The sequence below is a fragment of the Lutjanus erythropterus genome, chromosome 10 (genome assembly GCF_056507025.1).
Source record: "Lutjanus erythropterus isolate fLutEry1 chromosome 10, fLutEry1.hap2, whole genome shotgun sequence".
In the NCBI taxonomy this organism is placed as follows: Eukaryota; Metazoa; Chordata; class Actinopteri; order Lutjaniformes; family Lutjanidae; genus Lutjanus; species Lutjanus erythropterus.
Window position 1 is genome coordinate 38,854,519 of NC_139326.1, and position 18,271 is coordinate 38,872,789.

Below are 18,271 nucleotides of genomic sequence, written 5' to 3' on the forward strand. Positions count from 1 at the left end.
TAAATAGGCCAATAGTCAATACAGAGGCTAAAAAGTCCTCAGTCAAGCTACATCACAGTAATAGTAGAATAGCTTTCATTAAGGGCAACTGAACACCAGCTGAAAATCTTGTTTCTGCTAACCTGCAGTGGTTTAAGAGGATAGATATTTGAAGTGGTCTTGTATGAGACACTTATCCATAGTCAGTGTGTTACCACCAGTTGATGGCAGCCGACATGCCCCAGTTTTGACAACCCACAGGAGTGCCGGTGCAGGAAGACAAGCAATGTACTGCTGTGGACAGGGTCAGCAGCAACATGTGTTTCAGACACTTAAAAAAAAACACTTGAGTGTTTCTGTGTTCAAGTTCAGATTCACTGAAATCACACAATAACACAAACTAGCAGGTCAAGGCAGCGGTAGATCAGCAATTCCCGTGTTCTGTGATGTAAAATTAGTGCTTCCTGTCAGTGAAGTCTGTCTGACAGCAAGGTAAAGAAGCAAACATATTCTAAGTATAGCATACACTTAAACTGATTTTGATTTTTTTAGGTGTCTAAAATATATTTTTGCTGCTGACCCTGTTCACAGCAGTACATTGCTTTGCTTCCTACAATGTAATTCCTGCTGCTTCTCCAAACTAGAGGTGTGTTGATTGTCATCTACTGTAGGTAATACACTGACTATGGTTAAGTACCTCATACTACCACATGCCAAATAATCCAAACTATCCCTTTTAGATACCCTTTAATAAATCATTAATGCACAATGACATAATATGTATGTGTGTTGTTTTTAAAATAGAATTCAGTAATAATGTCACAGACCTGGTCACCTTTGGTTCCAGGAAGCCCATGTTCACCAGATGGCCCTGGAGGACCCTGAAAAACAATGAATCAATCAAACTTTATTTATATGGCACTTTTAATACAAACAGAGTGCGTCACACAATAAAAATAATAACATAGTGGAATTTATAGCAACGTCCTTCACCTTTATGTGCTATAAATTGCATTTCAGAAATATTGAAGATAATTAGGTGAGAATTTTTTTTTTTTGCAATATTTTGAAATGATAACATTTATTTTCTGCCTCAATGCATTAAATGCACTCCTAGGAATAAAGGCGCTATCTAGAACCATAATAGGTTGCCCCCATAGGAGAACCCTTTTTGGATCCTGGAAGAACTTTCCCTCGGAACCCTTTCAGAGGATTCCACCTCTAAGTCAACATAAAGGGTTATACCCGGAACAATGTGTGAAAGGTTCCATGCAAACCCCCTATGAGAGGTTCTACCAAGAATCCTTCCATGGTGTAATGGTTCCACCCAGAACCCTCTCTAGGGATTCTATCCAGAACCTTTCCACCTTCTAAAGGTGCTGACTAGAACCCACCCAGGGTGTCCTACCAAGAATGATTTTAGATTCCAATGGTTTTATCTAGAACCCAGCTAGGGGGTTCTACCAAGAACCCTATCATATTATGATACAAAGAACCTTTGACATAGAAGGTTCTTTGGATGAAAAGGCTTCTTATTCGAAACCTCAGTCTTACAAAAAACCCGTAACGGATCATTTCTTCAAAAAAGGGTCCTTCAGAAGCGAATGGTTCGGAGTAGAACCGCAGCCCTTCAGGAAGAACCCTTTTGGAACCCTTATTCCTCAGAGTGTGGCAGTCAGTGAGATCAGTGAGATGACTGACCTGCTGCCCATCCAGACCTGGAGCACCAGTATCACCAGCAGGACCCACTACTCCCTGCAAACAATAAAAACACACCTTTGTATGACTCATATTGCTTGAATGATTCTCTTTGGCCGGTCTGAAGGCTGAGAACAGTCTCTCTGTCATTTTATGACACTATTCAATATCTTGAAGCTTGAAAACCATGCTAGAAATAGGTTACCTGCTCTCCTTTCTCTCCAGTCTGACCCAGTGGTCCAGTATTCCCTGCTGTTCCCTAGTCAGAAAAACATAATGATCTGCATCACAGACATCCTACATGACAGTACCATCAATATACATGCTGTATTTAGGGCAGCATCACAGAGTTTAATATCAGTTAGAAATGGAGATAAAGGTGAAAAGTACCCACTCACTGGAAACCCTCTAGGTCCAGCAGACCCTATTGGCCCTGGAGGCCCCTGGCTTCCTGCAGGACCAGGGCTCCCTATGCCACCCTCTGGTCCTGGCTTGCCTGGAGGGCCCTGAAACCATTTCAAATGGAAAATCTTTAATTGGAGTTGATGAAATTATGGAAAAATCTCAGAATGCACCAAAGTGAACATAATCAAGCTGTGATGTTAGAAAGATTTCAGGTGTATCTATGGAATAACTGGTATTTTTCAACCTGAACTCTGGAGACTTTCTTGTATATGTCAGGACTTACCACTCACAGCCACTCTGTGGGAACGTTCTTCCACTTTGAAGGAGGCAGAACAAAAGAACACTCACCAAACCCTATTTCTTTATTTTTTCCTGTGTCATAGTGCTGATCGTTCATCAACAAAGACAGCATCATTATTCACCTGTTTTTTTCTGCCTGTTCATTCCACTGACATTCTTAGATTGTTATTCTAAGTGTCTGGCATCATAATAAACACAAATGGCATTAATTTGAACTCTAATTAATGTCTGAATTTAATTCAACATGAAACAGACATACAAATACAGTTATTTCGTCCCAGAATAAAATTTTCAAAGGACGACATCACGGCTGCAGCGTTGAAGTCAGAGTAGCAAGTATTTCAACTTGTTTCCTTAAACTGATGGCATACATGATCATTTTATGATTTATGAGTGTAAATTTATTACAGAAATGAATACTAGAAACGGAACAATAAGTTATTAACAGTAGGTAACAGCATAAATATACCATAACACCTCATTTTGAAATATTGCATAATTTTAAAAAACTTGGTGGTCCAGATAAAAATGAGTTTGGTTTAAAGTGTTCTATATTACAGAAAAGCATAAAAATAGCAGAAACACATTTCTTTAGTTTGTATGTTGGCACAAGTCTGTGTCTGTGCCAAAGGGCCCATTTTGATTAGAATTCCACTTTTTATAATTATTCTTCTCTATATTTATACACTGCCCAGCCAGAAAACTCGTCACATACTCTAATATTTTGTTGGAGCGCCTTTAGCTTTGATTACAGCATGCATTCACCATGGCATCGTTTCAAGAAGCTTACGCAATGTGATTTATTTCTGTCCAGAGTTGCATTAATTTTTCTCCATGATCTTGTATTGATGATGGGAGAGTCAGACCGCTGAGTAAAGTCTTCTCCAGCACATCCCAAAGATTCTCAGTGGGGTTCAGGTCTGGACTCTGTGGTGGACAATCCATGTGTGAAAATGATGTCTCATGTTCCCTGAACCACTCTTTCACTATTTGAGCTCCATTAATCCTGACACGTAACGTTGCTGAACCTCGACCTGAGCAACTGAAGCAACCCCAGATCATAACACTGACCCCACAGGTCTGTACTGTAGGCACTAGGCATGATGGGAGCATCACTTCATCCTCCTCTCTTCTTACCCTGATGCCCCCATCACTCTGGAACAGAGTAAATCTGGACTCATCAGACCACATGATTTTTTTCCATTGATCCACAGTCCAATCTTTATGCTCTCTAGTAAACTGAAGCCTTTTTTTCTGATGATCCTCACTGATAAGTGGTTTTCTTAAGGCTCCACAGCTGTTTAGTCTCAATCCCTTGAGTTCTCTTCACATTGTGTGTGGAAATGTTCTTACTTTCACTATTAAACACAGTTGTGAGTTCTACTGTTGATTTTTTATGATTTGATTCCACCAAACATTTAAGTGATCTTTGATCATAATCATTCAAGATTTTTTTTCTGACCACATTTCTTCCTTGAAGGTGATGGTTCTCCACTATTCTTCCAGGTATTAATAATGTGTTGGACACTTCTTAACCCAGTTTTAGTAGCTTCATCAATCTCCTTAGTTGTTTTCTTTGCTTGATGCAGGTCAATAATTTGACTCTTCTGAAACAGAGTAACATCTTTTCCTCGACCACAGGATATGTCTTCTGACATGGTTGTTTAAGAAATGAGAAGCTGCTCACTGCATCAGTTAGAGTTCAATAACTTGTTACCAGCTGAAACATATTCATCTCTGCAGTAATTATCCAGTGGAAGGATCTGAACTATTTGATTAGTTAAATCCAGGTGGTGACTTTTTTTGGCCAGGCAGTGTATATGACATATTTTTGTTTGAAACTAAAAACATCTGGAAGCACACAGATACAGTATGACACATAAATGTTTGAATCAAGTTGGTTTGCTGCAAAGGGAAGAGAAATGATGTCACCATCCTGCCTGACTGTTATGATGCCCGATAGCCTTGAATGAGCCTGAAACAATCAAGACCTACTCACTGGCAGTCCCCGAACACCTTTGGGTCCCAACTCTCCTTGACGGCCCTAAAGGAAGGAGATGAAACAAACAATAATGGCAGGTTATCCTCTTCCGTTATGATGGTTGATGATGTTTGATTACTTCAGAGTTTTTAGGGTCCAGATGATTCATCTTCTCACCTGTGGTCCCAGAGGTCCTCTCTCACCAGGAGGACCCTGCAGGCCCTGAAAAGACAATGCTTCAATACAGACTACAACCAAGATCAACTGATCTGGAGACATTTCTGCTCACAAAAACAGTGAAAGTGAAAAATAAACATGCATGTGTATTTGCATGGACATTAACTAGATTTCAATCCAATACATCAAATGTAACCAAATCTACTCACTGGAGGTCCAGTCTTTCCTCGGATGCCAGGAGGGCCTCTGACACCAGCATCTCCCTGCACAACCATCAACAGAAAACACTGCAAACATTTCTGCATAGGATGCATCTCACTCCCTCATACCCCTTCCTGACATCGAGCTCTGTCCTAATGGAGAAACAGTCTTTTCTGCAAATGTACTGGACCAGCCCATAATGCATGTTTGGAAAATTACATTTATAGCCTCATCTAACCTTCTTCATATTAAAGTGTCATATTATCCTCAGCTGCCACTACTGAATGATACCTTCTCCCAAGGCATCTCAAATCATGGAACTCTTGGACTTTTAGTCGGTCTAATGGAAGTTAAAAATAATGTTAGCTGCACACTGGCAGCCTTCTTATTCTCTGTCCCAGAGTCAATCCGTTGGACATTGTCTAAATGGTTGATTGTTTTGCAGTATGCATTCTTGCTACTAACTCCATCCGTGCCTGGGCTTTTTTACTGAGAAAGTAAAGCATATTGTTGTGCAAATATCATGTAGTTTAAAAAAAATAAAAGAATTAACTTATTAACTTATCAACTTATTAATTTATATTTTTCTCCTTCAATTTATTTTCCTCTCCATCTTGATTTGCTAAGGGCAAAATATAGGGTGATTGAATTGCTGCATGGGGTGGGTGTGGGGTTAATTGTTGTGTATTTTTATCCATTTTGTTTATATCAACATAATCATATCATTCAAAAAAAAGTTAATAACAAAGAAAGAAAATGCTGTAGTCATATTTCAGTCTGACCAAAACCCAAAAATGACTTTGGACAGGAACATGCAGCTAACAGCCTGATCAGTATAGAATTATAATAATCACAAATGTTTAAAGCTGGCTGGATACCAAATTCTATGTAGTTTGTTTTTTTTTAGACAAATTCACTGCTTGTTGTTCAGTATGGAAGAAATAGTGAACATCCTTTTTTAGATTAAAGCTTGAAAAGAAAAGTACTGATTCTGACAGAGATTTTGTTCTGTAACATCGCAGCAGAAATCATGTCTTACCCTTTGCCCCATGTGACCTGGTCTTCCAATAAGACCCACTGCTCCAGAGTAACCCTGTGGACAAGTTCAGATTTTATGTTGGTGTTCATGTGTAATTTTAAACCACCAGTGGTTCTGGGCCACATTTAAAAAAAAATCTACATCAGCACTGATGCAGCAGAACCAAACACATCCACTATATCCCAGCTCCACAATACAAACTGATCCTAAACAGGTTTGCAGTGTGTTTTTGTTCACACTTGAAAAGGAATGAAGTGTACCCAACCAGAGTATTCAGACTAAAGACAATTCATTTTTGAGTGTCCTGTTGATGCACATTATTCTCCCACAATGCAATGCACAGAGAAAATAGAGGAGCTTCTTAATTCTTTCTAACATCACAACCCCTGATTTTTAAAAAAATCATTTTGTAGTATTTAGACCCAATTGATGCTGACTCAACTGACATCACTTGAGGACACTTTTACACAAATATTTATCTTTTAGTCATCTTTTGTTTCTGTCACAACTTTATGGAATCCTTTGTTTTGGCACACTAAAATAAGTATTGCTTTTTTAGTCTTTTTTTGTTTACTCTACAGAAATGTAATCATGTTTTTTTTACATCAAACAAAAATAAAAATCCCACAATGATTTTTTTCCAGTATAGTTTAATAAGAAATCATGTTCAAATCAAAAGGAAAAAAGCTATTCATCATCATCTTAGCCAGCTTGGTAGCCACATAAACGGTTCATAATGGTCACTTACATACATGCCCACTGGTCCCTGGGGGCCCATCAACCCTGGTTTCCCTGTGAAGCCCTAAAAGAGAGAAATTCAAATAATAAAAACCAAAACCAAACCAAAAACCAATAACTTCAATTCAACTTTTATTGTATAAATTCTCTATTGGTCTTTAAACATACCACAAAACAAAAAACCACAGCCCATGATAAGAAAACATTCTTCACACAAAACCAGAAACATGTCATGCAACATGCATTCTTTATAAACTAAGTGTGATCTGCTCACTCTCTCCCCAGGTGGTCCAGGGATCCCGTCTTGACCTGGCTTTCCTGGAGGACCCTGTTAAAGTCACAAATAACTCGTATCAGTATATTAAAAACTTGTTGTGAGTACACAGCATGTAGTGAATACAAGGTTGAGGCTTGGGTGGTATCAAAGTATTACAGTGTACCAGGGTATTCAGAAATCCTGAGGGTATGATTTTCAATACCGTCACTGTGAATAAAGTTATCTGAAGCATAGAAGCTGCAAAAGTTTTTTTATTGGTGGAAATTAAAAACATAAAATGAAATAAAATTTTTACTAATGCTTTACTTATTCATAAGGAACTTATGACAGAATTAAGACAGAAGAAATAACCGGCTTAAAGCCTCAGTCTCCGTATTAATAAAATATGACTAGAAATGAAATCATGAAAATATTGCAACATATAATTTTATTTCGCACCACTTCTTCCAACTATAAAGGCATTTTATTGGGCATATGGTACATGGTCTATGCATATCTGACACAAAGCATCATAAGCTAGATAATGTCCTATATGTGACAATGACTTCTATCACCAGCATTTAATGATTTGTTTTTTCACATAAATACTGTCATATGCTGTTTATCCTGCTGAAATGTGAGGAAGGTATGAAAAAATAGATACCGCCCGAGCCTAACAAATAGAAATGTTGGCCTACCGAAGCTCCTGGAGAACCTGCCTTCCCTGGTTCACCAGCCACTCCTGGAAACCCCTTCATGTGAACAGAGATCAGACAACTACTTTTAACAATAATGATTATTAAGAGGACATCTTAGGTTCATGATGATAGTGCTACTCTGAGGTTATCATTTATCAGTTTTAAAAGCTTATAGTTGGAGAGTTTGTGGTACTTTATGAATGTTTTGGCTTGATTGCATTAAAACTGCTACAATAAAAATGACTGAAATGAGAGAAACAGAGTAAAAACTTTATCTAATGCATCAGGCAGGAGATACAGAAGTATCTGCTGTCGTACCACCAGACTGAAGAGCAGCTTCTCCCCTCAGACTGAGAGACTGCTTCATTCATCCTCATCTCTCCTCCATATCACAACCAAACACTGGAACTCCCTTCCCCACCATATCTGTACACTGGACTCCATTACTGAATTTAAAACTGCTCTTACAATCCATCTGTTCAAACTAACATACTCACTTCAACTCCTTTGACCACATCTCATCTGTATTTTTGTGTGCTTCAAATAATGAATTTAATTTATCTCAGATTTCTGATCTGTATGTTTTGCTACTGTTGCTGTTGCATGTTTTTTATGATGACTGTATGATCCATGCTGTTCTTGTTATCTTTTGTTAGGTGACCTTAAGTGTCATGAAAGGTGCTATTAAATAAAATGTATTGTTATTATTATTCACTGTGGGGTGTCACTGCTGCATCACCACATTAATGATTTGATGTTAATACAAAGGCGAGGTGAAAAAAACTGCTGTGACAGCAACATGCAGCAAAGGGACCGGGCTGGAATCCTGGAATCCAACCTCATCTTGTTCTCTCACCAGAAGATTAAAAAAAAAAAAGACAACTCACTCTGTCTCCTTCAGGACCAGGGGAGCCAACAGAACCAGGAGCACCCTGCATGTAAAACATGAAATTACACATGTATCATCATGTTAAAATTCAAAAATCGAAATGGCTTGATGGAGCTGGATAAAAGTAAGAAATGTAGCAAAAACAGAATCATATGAGATGAAAAGTTATAAAATGGGAACCTGTGTACCAGGCTTTCCTTCTGGTCCCTCAATCCCAACTCTGCCTCTAAAACCCTGCAAAGACCCACACAAAGAAACACACAAACATGATTTAGTGTTTGCAGGCAACATTCAGACGTGATGATTTGGCTTCTCGCATGTTTGTTCTTACCGGCATGCCAGGTAGACCAAACAGGCCAGTGAGTCCTGTGCGACCCTGTGAATTTAGACATAGACAGAGAGACAAGAAAATAAAAATGTTTTTAAAAACAATACTGCAAGAATCTAATAGATTACTTTGATTTTCTAATGTCCAGATGATAGTTACCCTGGGTCCTTTGAGTCCTACATTTCCATTTTGTCCTGGGAGGCCTCTGCTGCCCTGAAATATGAATAAAAACAGACCATCACCTTTAGACTATATAACTGATGTTACAAAAAGAGTTTTTTACTGCTTATTGATGCATATGTTAATTCAGATTTTATAAAAGCACACTGTAAAAACTATATAAATAAGAGGGACAATCATATATTTAATAATATAAAAGAATCCAGTTTCTGTATAATTAACAGTATATGTATAAATCATGTATAAATATTATTTAAACATGATGTTTGATAATATTTTATATTAACAATAGATCAAATGACTATGTGTAATGTGCAAGGTGCCATTGTAAAGATGACCCACAGAGAACTATTATCCAACTCCTTAGGTCCCCCTCAGCTCTACAGAGTTTTTAGCTTTGATCAGATCATTGTCTTGGTTTCATGACCAACAACTTCACTGTTCTGGTTAGTCTCAGCACTCTGATCAGCCTTATTTCCAGCAGCAGCTTCAGTGATAAACAGCAGCAAAGACACAGTTAAAGGATATCTGATGAACATAGTGGATAGAGACCAAACACAATGTTACAAGGAGAGCAAATATCGGTCTTCATTCATCAGGTGGACACAAACATGACTCCAAATTAATTCTGATATTGCCTTGTGTCTTCTAGATGTGTAAATAGGTAACTTTCTGCCCCCATAAAATAAATAATTCAGCTTTTAATATTATAGATATTTTGTCCAGTTGTCACTGGGGATGTTAAAGGTCGTGTGCGTGTGTGACATCTAGTGGTGAGCTTGTAAATTGCAACCAAGTGAATACCATTTGCCTCACCCTCCCCTTCCAAGCATGTAGGAGAAACTACAATGGCTGTGAAACTTGCTAAAGTCTGTTTCTAGAGCCAGTGTTTGGTTTGTACGTTCTAGGCTACTGTAGAAACATGGCAGCCTCCATGGAAGAGGATCCACGCCCCCTGTAGATGTAAAGGGCTCATTCCAAGGTGACAAAAACACAACAATTCTTATTTTCAGGTGATGACAGGCTAATGAACACATTTCTGCATATTATATTTAAATTCTTCCACATTCTGATGAGAAATCTTCCTAAAACCTGCACACTGGACCTTTAAAGATTTAGGCTGATGTGGTTTTACAGAATAAAATATTACTGAGAACATTTAGGGATTATTAAAAGGAATGAAAAGTGTCAAAAACCACTGATTCACATACCATTGGTTTTTACACTTGCTACTACACATATTTTCTTCATTGTTATGCTGGAATCACCATCACAGAGAACCTGTCATCGACATCACACATCTCCACGCCGGTCAAAAATGCTCACAAACAGCTGTAATTCTTAAGGGAACATAAGAAGGAAACATCTGGATGTCATGTTCTTCTTAACTTCTACAGAGGAGCAATTGAAAGCATCCTGACTGGAAACATCACAAACTGGCATGAGATGTGCACGGTCCATGACAAACCCTACAGGCCATCATTGGTACTATCTACTACCCAAACATCAGTGATATTGGGGAGATGAGGTGCAGAGCAGGGACCAGAAGATACTCAAATATTTCTTTTTCTTTTTTCTTTTTATCATTCTTATTTCTCTTTCAGTACCACATATCAAGCATTTATCCCCACAAATATTATTTCTGTCTACCAACACAGCTCTGTCTGCTGTGCTGCACTGTTGGACGTAGCTTTAATAAAGAAGATTCAAGTGTCTGAAAATTGTTTCCTGACAGACTCGTGGCCAAGCGCAATTTCAGTCCCCAAATTAACACAGTCTATCAAGCTAGCCAACCAGCAACAGCGCCTGTCTAGTCTGCTTCGTCTCTAGACTACAAGCAAGACAGCGCTGACCTTAAAAAGAGTCTGTAGGAATGATTTTTAGCCCCACCCACTGTAAATCAAAATGTGACCTGTCACTTTTTAAACAAACACACAGTCTGTGGCCTTTTCTCCCAGTGACAAAGTCCTAACCAATGAGTGAACCAACTCTAACTTTTCTCTGTCTAGAGACAACAACAAAAAAACTGATTGAATAATATTGTTTCATTTCGAAAGCAAACTTAAAAGAAAAATTAGGCTATATTTAAATATAATATTAGAAATGCTGATATGTCAGGTCTTTTCTGAGGCCTACAGGGCCCTAAGAGTTCCCCTCCGCTGAGCAACATTTTCCTAAAAAACAATGTATATTGACTGATACAAAAAAATCATTTTCAATCATCACCTATGTCATACTAGAAGTGAGTGGTGGCATTTGTATCTGCAGAAAGCCTGCCCTCTGCCTGCATTTTCTTATTATTTTGCTGTGCTTGGGACATTTCTACCAACAGCCTTTGGGCAGTGGTGTGTAGCCCCCAGCTAATATCAGCAGGGGTTGTGAGGTCAAAATTAACACTGGTATTAACTGGTCTTAACAGTAACACTGGTAAATCTTAATTCACTGTGTATGTTGCTGTGGATCAGAGGCTAACTTTGAATGGTGTGTTTGCAAACAGCAACAGTGACAGATATGACTCTGGTTTATTGGCTTCACTTGACCAGGTAATAATAAAATCCTCTCACCTTTGGCCCATGTTTCCCAACCACTCCCTGGAGGCCAGCCTCCCCAGGCTCACCCTGAGGAGACATGATAGAAAAACCCAGCAGTTTTATGGTACAGGACATGTTCATACAACCACAACATAAATACATTAAATGAATGATTCTGTTGGCAATATTATTATATCATCAATGAGCAATGATGTATATAGCAACAGCGCACTTTTCAGTGTTGAGGTGTTGTTTCACACAAAAACTGGAGCTTTCTGATCAGATCATGATCTGTACCTCTTTTCCTTGGGGTCCAGGTTGACCTGTCACCCCTGGAGAACCTGTGCTGCCACGTTCTCCCCTCTCTCCCTGATGACCCCGGATCCCTGCAGCACCTGGAGGGCCCTGAGGGAACAGCAAGTTATACCAGAGGTTTGGTCTTTAAATAGTGTTATATTAGACAACTGTGTGTCATTACACCAAGAAAATATCAATAAAAGTTTTTAGAGGTTTCACATGGCTAATGTTAATTTACAGTAACATAATATCAGTTCCCTTCCATTAAAACCAGGATTAATTTTTAATTTTTGGACTGCCAAAATAACGTGGCTTTGATCCAAGATTACCAACACTGACAATCTGAACTCTTGGGAGGAAACTTATTATCAAAGTTACATTCATGTATCATTTTGTTACAGGAGGTACTCAATCTATTAAATGCTTAGTAATGTTTTATATTAAGGACCTTGAGCATTAGTTAATGGGTAATAAAGGCCTTATAATTCTTATAAGATGTTTATTAAAAACATAATGTGTTTATGTGTAATTGTTTATAATAACATTATAAACATTTATTTAGTTTGACTTGCCTGCTATGTCACTGTCAAATCTTTTTTTTAAATATTTTTGTTGCTTTCTAGTTAAGTATCTAGAGAACAATGCCTTAGTAGGGTTGAATCCTTTATTATGCAATTATTAAAAGCTAATTATGCTTTTATAAATGTTTGTAATGTTAGTGTAAACAACTATAAGAAACTCATAAGGCTTTTATTAACCGTCTTGAACAGTCTATAAACTGCTGACAAGTGCTTATTAAGTCTTATAATATGACAATAAATGCGTTTATGGTGCTATTATTGACAACTATATATCTCATAAGGATTTATATGGGCCTTATTAACTAACACTTATTACAAAGAGCTTAATGTAAAGCATTAGGAAATTCTTAAATTGCACACAACACTGCAAAAATACTGCAACAATACAGTCCAGCTAACCCAGAACATATGAAACGTGTTTGATTTTACATTCAATCACCAATGAACTTTTCCTCTTACTCTGTCTCCTTTGTGTCCAGCATGTCCTTTGTCACCATCCAGTCCTCTGAAGCCCTACACATAAACATGACATAACATTTTGACTTTGATATTGTATTGATTTCCTCTGTTACGCTGGCTGAGTTTGACTCACATCACTTTCAGCTCAGTTCAAATCATCATTTAACTCAGTTTTCTCTTTGTCTTACCAAGTGTAGTATCTGCACAGCAAAAGGAACAGATACATCAGTTATGTGTCCGTCAGATTGTTTTTTTGTTTTGTTTTGTTTTGTTTTTTTTCCCACTTGTGGCCAAACAAAAAAATCATCACAGCTTCAACAATCACTAACCTCAATCAATGTTAATTTGAATATTTATTTGAAAACAGAAGATTCTGCTGCTTACTGTGCCACCTGCAAATCCTTTTGGACCAGGACTTCCAGATATCCCCTGAAAAAGCAAAGAGAGCAAAGAAAAATGCTGAAATATGGACATGCATGTATCAGAATAAAGCACAGATGGAAAGTGTCTGAAATCTCTAACATCTAACCACAACTTTCTCAGTATTGACTGCAGTTAGAAATGTGGGGCTACTTTTCTTTGCTATTTTTGGCTCAAGAGTGATTCAGCTACTTAGAGAACAAAAATAAAACTCTATTTAAAGCTACTACAAAGAGTTTCTAGCTGATTATGAAACAGTCTGAATTTTAATACTGACGCCTCTATATGACCTACAAAAACAAACGAGAAGATTGGCTGTTTCTATAAAGTTGTTCTTAATGGCTGCCTACAGGTCAGATTCTCCTTGAAATCAGATGAAATGAGTGTGTTTACATTTTCCCAGGCAAACTTACAGTGAGTCATATGTTAGCAAGAGGAGATTTTTATTCAGATAACTTTATTTCTGATGTTATCTTTTATAATTATTATTGTGGAAACACTACCACTTTTTTCTTTTAAACATTTTGGATCCAGTACAGATCCAGTCTTGATCAGGTTGATCAAGATAAGTTAATGGTTTCCAAAGCAAGTCTCAAGTCATGTCTAGTCAGTTGAGCTCTGACAAGAATTGAGACTTGACTTAGACTTGTATCAAGTCAGAGCATCAATTTGAAATGTTGCAGGGAGTACGGGAACAGTCAGGAGCAGCCACAGTGAGCTACAGCCTGTCAGACAGGTCACACGCTTCTTTCACAGAGTCCCGCCTCTTTACAGACCGGTGTCGTGTGCAGCATAAAATCAGATCATGGTTGCTTACAGAATGGTGGAAAAAGGACAATTACTGTCTGACTCCTTTATTGAAATGAGAACCATTTTTGGCAGCCACCAGAATTCTGGGACCTGCAGTATTAAACCAAATGTGCTGTTGCCACCTGCAGCTACAGCTGTCACATGACCAGCAATGGAGCAACGGCATGATGCCATCAAAATCAGTTAAAGTTGATTAATATTTCCTGCCAATCCTGACTGCATTCTGAAATTATGTCTGCAGAATTACAGATTTAACCCATCACTCCTGAGTGACCTGCTGCCTTGGTGGAGGTCTGTTAACACTGATATAGGCTGGTAAAAATACATTAATTTGGTAAGAAAATTAAAATATTATAACAATTAAAGTTTTTTTTAAGTCTGTGCACCACAGTGTCCGCTTACAAAAATTCTGGCACTTGGACAAATGTAGTTGAAGACCCCTGTCCTTGTCTCTCGGGTTTCTGAATGCTGAATATTAAAATTACATTTGATTGAAAACTTGAGACATGCATGTTTTTGCTTTCATGTCTAGGGACAAGACTAGTTTTTAGGAATCAAAATGTGTATAAGTCAATTCTCACAGCAGTCAAGTCTCAATTTTTGAGACTTAAGTCAGCCTTTCCCCAGTTCCCAACAACTCAAGCAGAACATACTCTGATCTGAAGAAACACACCAAAAAGCCACTTTTCTCTAACAAGTTAGTTTACATTAGAACACATGCAGGTTAATCATAGAAGACCACGAGAACACTTTACTGTGTGTATAATACAGTGATTAGTAACTGAACAGCAATTTAACATTAGACATAATAGAAGTATATTGTTTACCATGGGTCCTTCAACGCCAGGAAATCCCTTTGCTCCTATAGGCCCTGTGCCACCCTGTGAGGGAAAAGTAGGATCAGTATCAGTACAGTACAATCTAGATTCTATTAGGCCAACACAATGTTGCAGATTATTGTATTAAAACCTACCACATCCCCTTTCGGACCAGGAGGGCCATCACTGCCAGGTTGACCCTGACAAAAACAAACGATAAAATTCAATAAAACGTGACCCAAAGTCAAACTTTATGATAAAGTGAAGCATATCAGGGACAAATTCTTATATTTTCACTGAAACATGTCTCTTTGAGCCATAAAGCCAAACAGCAAATACTATGGTTACAGTACAAGCCATAAACAAAAGGTATTGGTTTTTCATTTCAAGGAAGGGAATATTAAATGGCAGCTGGGAGTCCATAATGTCAAGGATGAACTGTCTCAAAATGCTGTGATTGAGATTGAGTTTTTTATTTTTCTGTAGTTAAACATGTGCAAGCGTTTGTCTACTAACTGTAGTGGGAGATATTTCAAGTTTTCTTGGATCCTGAAGGTACTGTCAAGCCACCCATCCTTATTCAGTTGATTGATGCAATTAGTCTCAGCATGTACCGTGTCAGAGGCCTGGAAGATTGTTTGCACAGGCAAACACACATACACTCACACCAAGTTAGTGTCAGACTATTGTCTGTATAAAGATGAATGACATGACAGATCCACACAAGTGAAGCTACAACATCTCAAACTACTTTCTAGATTCTTAGGGAACAATGGAAAGAAAAGATTTAAAACTGTGTTCAAATCAAAGAAGATCACTACATGGAACCTTATAAAACATTTAATTTAAAGAGAGAGCAGAGGTCCATATAAGAACTGGTACCCTACCACAGTCAACTGAGGACTGATATAAAGGTATTCTTGAAGAGGAGTATTTGTGCCTTCTGTGATTTTGATGCTGAGGATGATTTCATTCTCTGTTTTGCTACCCTGTGCACAGTGAATTTAAGAACCACATGTTCTGGGGGAAAAAAATATATATCAAGGTGAAGAATCCCGTTTTGTTTGGTTTTTCTGAAGGCCATATGTTGCATTAGTTCTTTAATGAGGTATTTTTTGTCTTGGCAAGATTTACAGAAAATGCATGATGATTAAGATATAATTCATGGAAATGGGCTGTTTTGAAATGTTCTCTTTTTGAATTTGTGGAACTGTTGTTGCTGCTTAGTGTCCTTCAAGCCCATATGTGCTACGCACCATATGGACCACTTTTTTTTAGCTGGCTGCAGTACAGGTCATAAACCCCGCCCCCTCCATGTTGCATAGACACAGACCAAACAAAAAAAATCAAATTACGTGTCAAATACATTTTCCTGAAAGATGGTTTGTGTCATAGGCAGTTTTTAATCACACTGATGTTTGTTCATGTGCTCATTTTTTTTCAAGTTTGTAGTTGTAGTTGATTAGTTATTTGATGCTACAAAAAGTTTGTTTCATGCCAAGATTAACAGTTGAGCTCTGCTTGCCACTGAGTTGCCCAGGCAGGACCTCGATACAGCAGCTCCAAGTCTGATCACTGCTGCGTACAGCCTGGCTAATGAAGTCACCAATGCAAGATGGTGGTGCTCATAACATGGCTATATTTTGGCTTCATGGCAACGCCATACTGCTCAACTGAGTCTAACAATTGGAGAGCATGCGCATCCACAGAGAAAGGACCATAACCAAGATTCAAACCCAGGATATTTGTGATATGAGATACAAGGGCATGAAGATGGGGGGACATAATGATAATAATAACAACAATAATATTTCTTTATATAGCACTTTTCACAGGTTTACAAGGTGCTTCACAGACATAAAAACAGAAAATAAGTGCTGTAATTACAAATTTAAATAAACTCAATGCAAAGCACAATGTCTCCCTTGTTTGCTTTTAAAAATCTTATTTTTTCCGCTCTAACTTTTATTGCTTCATGTTGCTTTTCTCACTATAGTCACTAAAATCATTGTTCTCTCACTGTCCTGCCACCACAGTTGAAATAAGATAATATCTGAGTTGTTGAGTTGCTGAGTTCCACCTCTCAGACTACATACAGGCTGCCCGTTAGTGAAGGTTGTCTGAGAGGAATACCTGCAGACACCACTCAAGACTAGAAAAAGGTACTGCTTAAAAAATCATTTGATCTATGGTTACATTCATAGTTGGGCCTAGTGCTGTCCTATAACCAATGTAACCTACAACCAAAACCACTTTGATCATGTTATACACTTAGTTGATTTAAATGTTTAATATGTGTCTGTGTGTGTCCATTCTCTTATTAAATGTACCTGAGTTCCTCGAAGTCCAGGTGAACCTGTCTCTCCTGTTAATCCTGACGGTCCCTGTTAGAGATGCAATTAGATTGAATAATCACACTGTCAAGTCTCCATTAGTAGTGTATGTGAAGTCTAATAGGTGAACTGAAGACATACCTGAGGGCCTTTACGGCCTCGTGGACCAGTTGGACCTTGATCTCCCTGTTCAGGATACAGAAAAAAACTGTCAACAATCAGACTTGGATTTGACTTTACTGACTGAAATTGAAATGATGATATAAACCTACCTCAGACCCATTAACTCCAGGTGGTCCTATGCCGCCTGTGGCCCCTGGTGCACCCTGGAAGAGTCCAGCTGAAAATTAGTGTCCCTTGTCATCTCATCATCAGTGAGGCCTGTAAGCGCTTGCATTATGAGACAAGTAGAAACAATATTGCACACTCACCACTAGTCCTGCAGGACCCTTCATTCCATCATGTCCAGAATCTCCCTGATTAAAAAGGACAAATGAACACAGTGAGACATTTCAAAGAGGAGGATAAAGACACAATCAGAGCAGTACTGTGGGACAGATGTCCTACCTGTGGCCCTGCTGGTCCAGGAAGCCCCTGAACGCCTCTTTTACCTAAAGGACCCTGATAGATGCAAAATAAAGTTAAATTTTACATCAAGTTTATCCTTCAATTCAAGTTCACCCAGCAGGAAATGAGAGAAGAACACAGGATGAGTTCTGAGGAAGACATCATAAAGATGCTGAGGCAGATTGTGAATGTCTGACTGTGATGCATGTCTGACTCTGAGCAGTCAGTAATTAAGTATCTGTCATCTTTTTAAAACTGGAACATCACTGTGGAAAAGCAAGTGCTCTTGGTCAGAAATTAAAACAACAAACCCTGAAACAAAGTAGTTATTTGTGGCTTACTCATTTTAAAACGCGTAAGTCTGACTCATTCTTCCAAGATATTTTTCAAGATAAACTGTCAAAAAATGTTTTGAGTCCAGCTTTTCAACTGTGAGAACTTTCTGCTTTTTATAGAATTGTAAACTGTGGGCTTGACACTGATCAAAATGCACAAGTAGCTCGAATTATCAACAGCCCAAGTGCACAGGGCAAAGGAGGCAAAGATTGATATGTGGTAGTCGATTTCTGTGTCAGAATCCTTTTGG

General features: G+C 38.2%; 1 protein-coding gene across 1 annotated transcript in view; it reads right to left on the reverse strand.

Moving 5' to 3' along the window:
* Positions 1-17,401, reverse strand: part of LOC146320850 (uncharacterized) — a 32,754-nt gene extending 15,353 nt beyond the window's left edge. Inside the window, exons 1-22 of the mRNA XM_084729307.1 lie at positions 17,391-17,401; positions 17,260-17,304; positions 14,941-14,985; positions 13,122-13,166; positions 12,926-12,937; positions 12,738-12,791; positions 11,731-11,805; positions 11,434-11,487; positions 8,693-8,737; positions 8,550-8,595; positions 8,360-8,404; positions 7,473-7,526; positions 6,793-6,846; positions 6,529-6,582; positions 5,781-5,834; positions 4,750-4,803; positions 4,541-4,585; positions 4,382-4,426; positions 2,076-2,183; positions 1,883-1,936; positions 1,681-1,734; positions 807-860 (exon numbers count right to left, since the gene is read on the reverse strand). Coding sequence (XP_084585433.1) covers positions 807-860; positions 1,681-1,734; positions 1,883-1,936; positions 2,076-2,183; positions 4,382-4,426; positions 4,541-4,585; positions 4,750-4,803; positions 5,781-5,834; positions 6,529-6,582; positions 6,793-6,846; positions 7,473-7,526; positions 8,360-8,404; positions 8,550-8,595; positions 8,693-8,737; positions 11,434-11,487; positions 11,731-11,805; positions 12,738-12,791; positions 12,926-12,937; positions 13,122-13,166; positions 14,941-14,985; positions 17,260-17,304; positions 17,391-17,401 — 1,107 coding nt within the window. The remainder of the gene's footprint in view (positions 1-806; positions 861-1,680; positions 1,735-1,882; positions 1,937-2,075; positions 2,184-4,381; positions 4,427-4,540; positions 4,586-4,749; positions 4,804-5,780; positions 5,835-6,528; positions 6,583-6,792; positions 6,847-7,472; positions 7,527-8,359; positions 8,405-8,549; positions 8,596-8,692; positions 8,738-11,433; positions 11,488-11,730; positions 11,806-12,737; positions 12,792-12,925; positions 12,938-13,121; positions 13,167-14,940; positions 14,986-17,259; positions 17,305-17,390) is intronic.
* Positions 17,402-18,271: the final 870 nt, after the last annotated feature.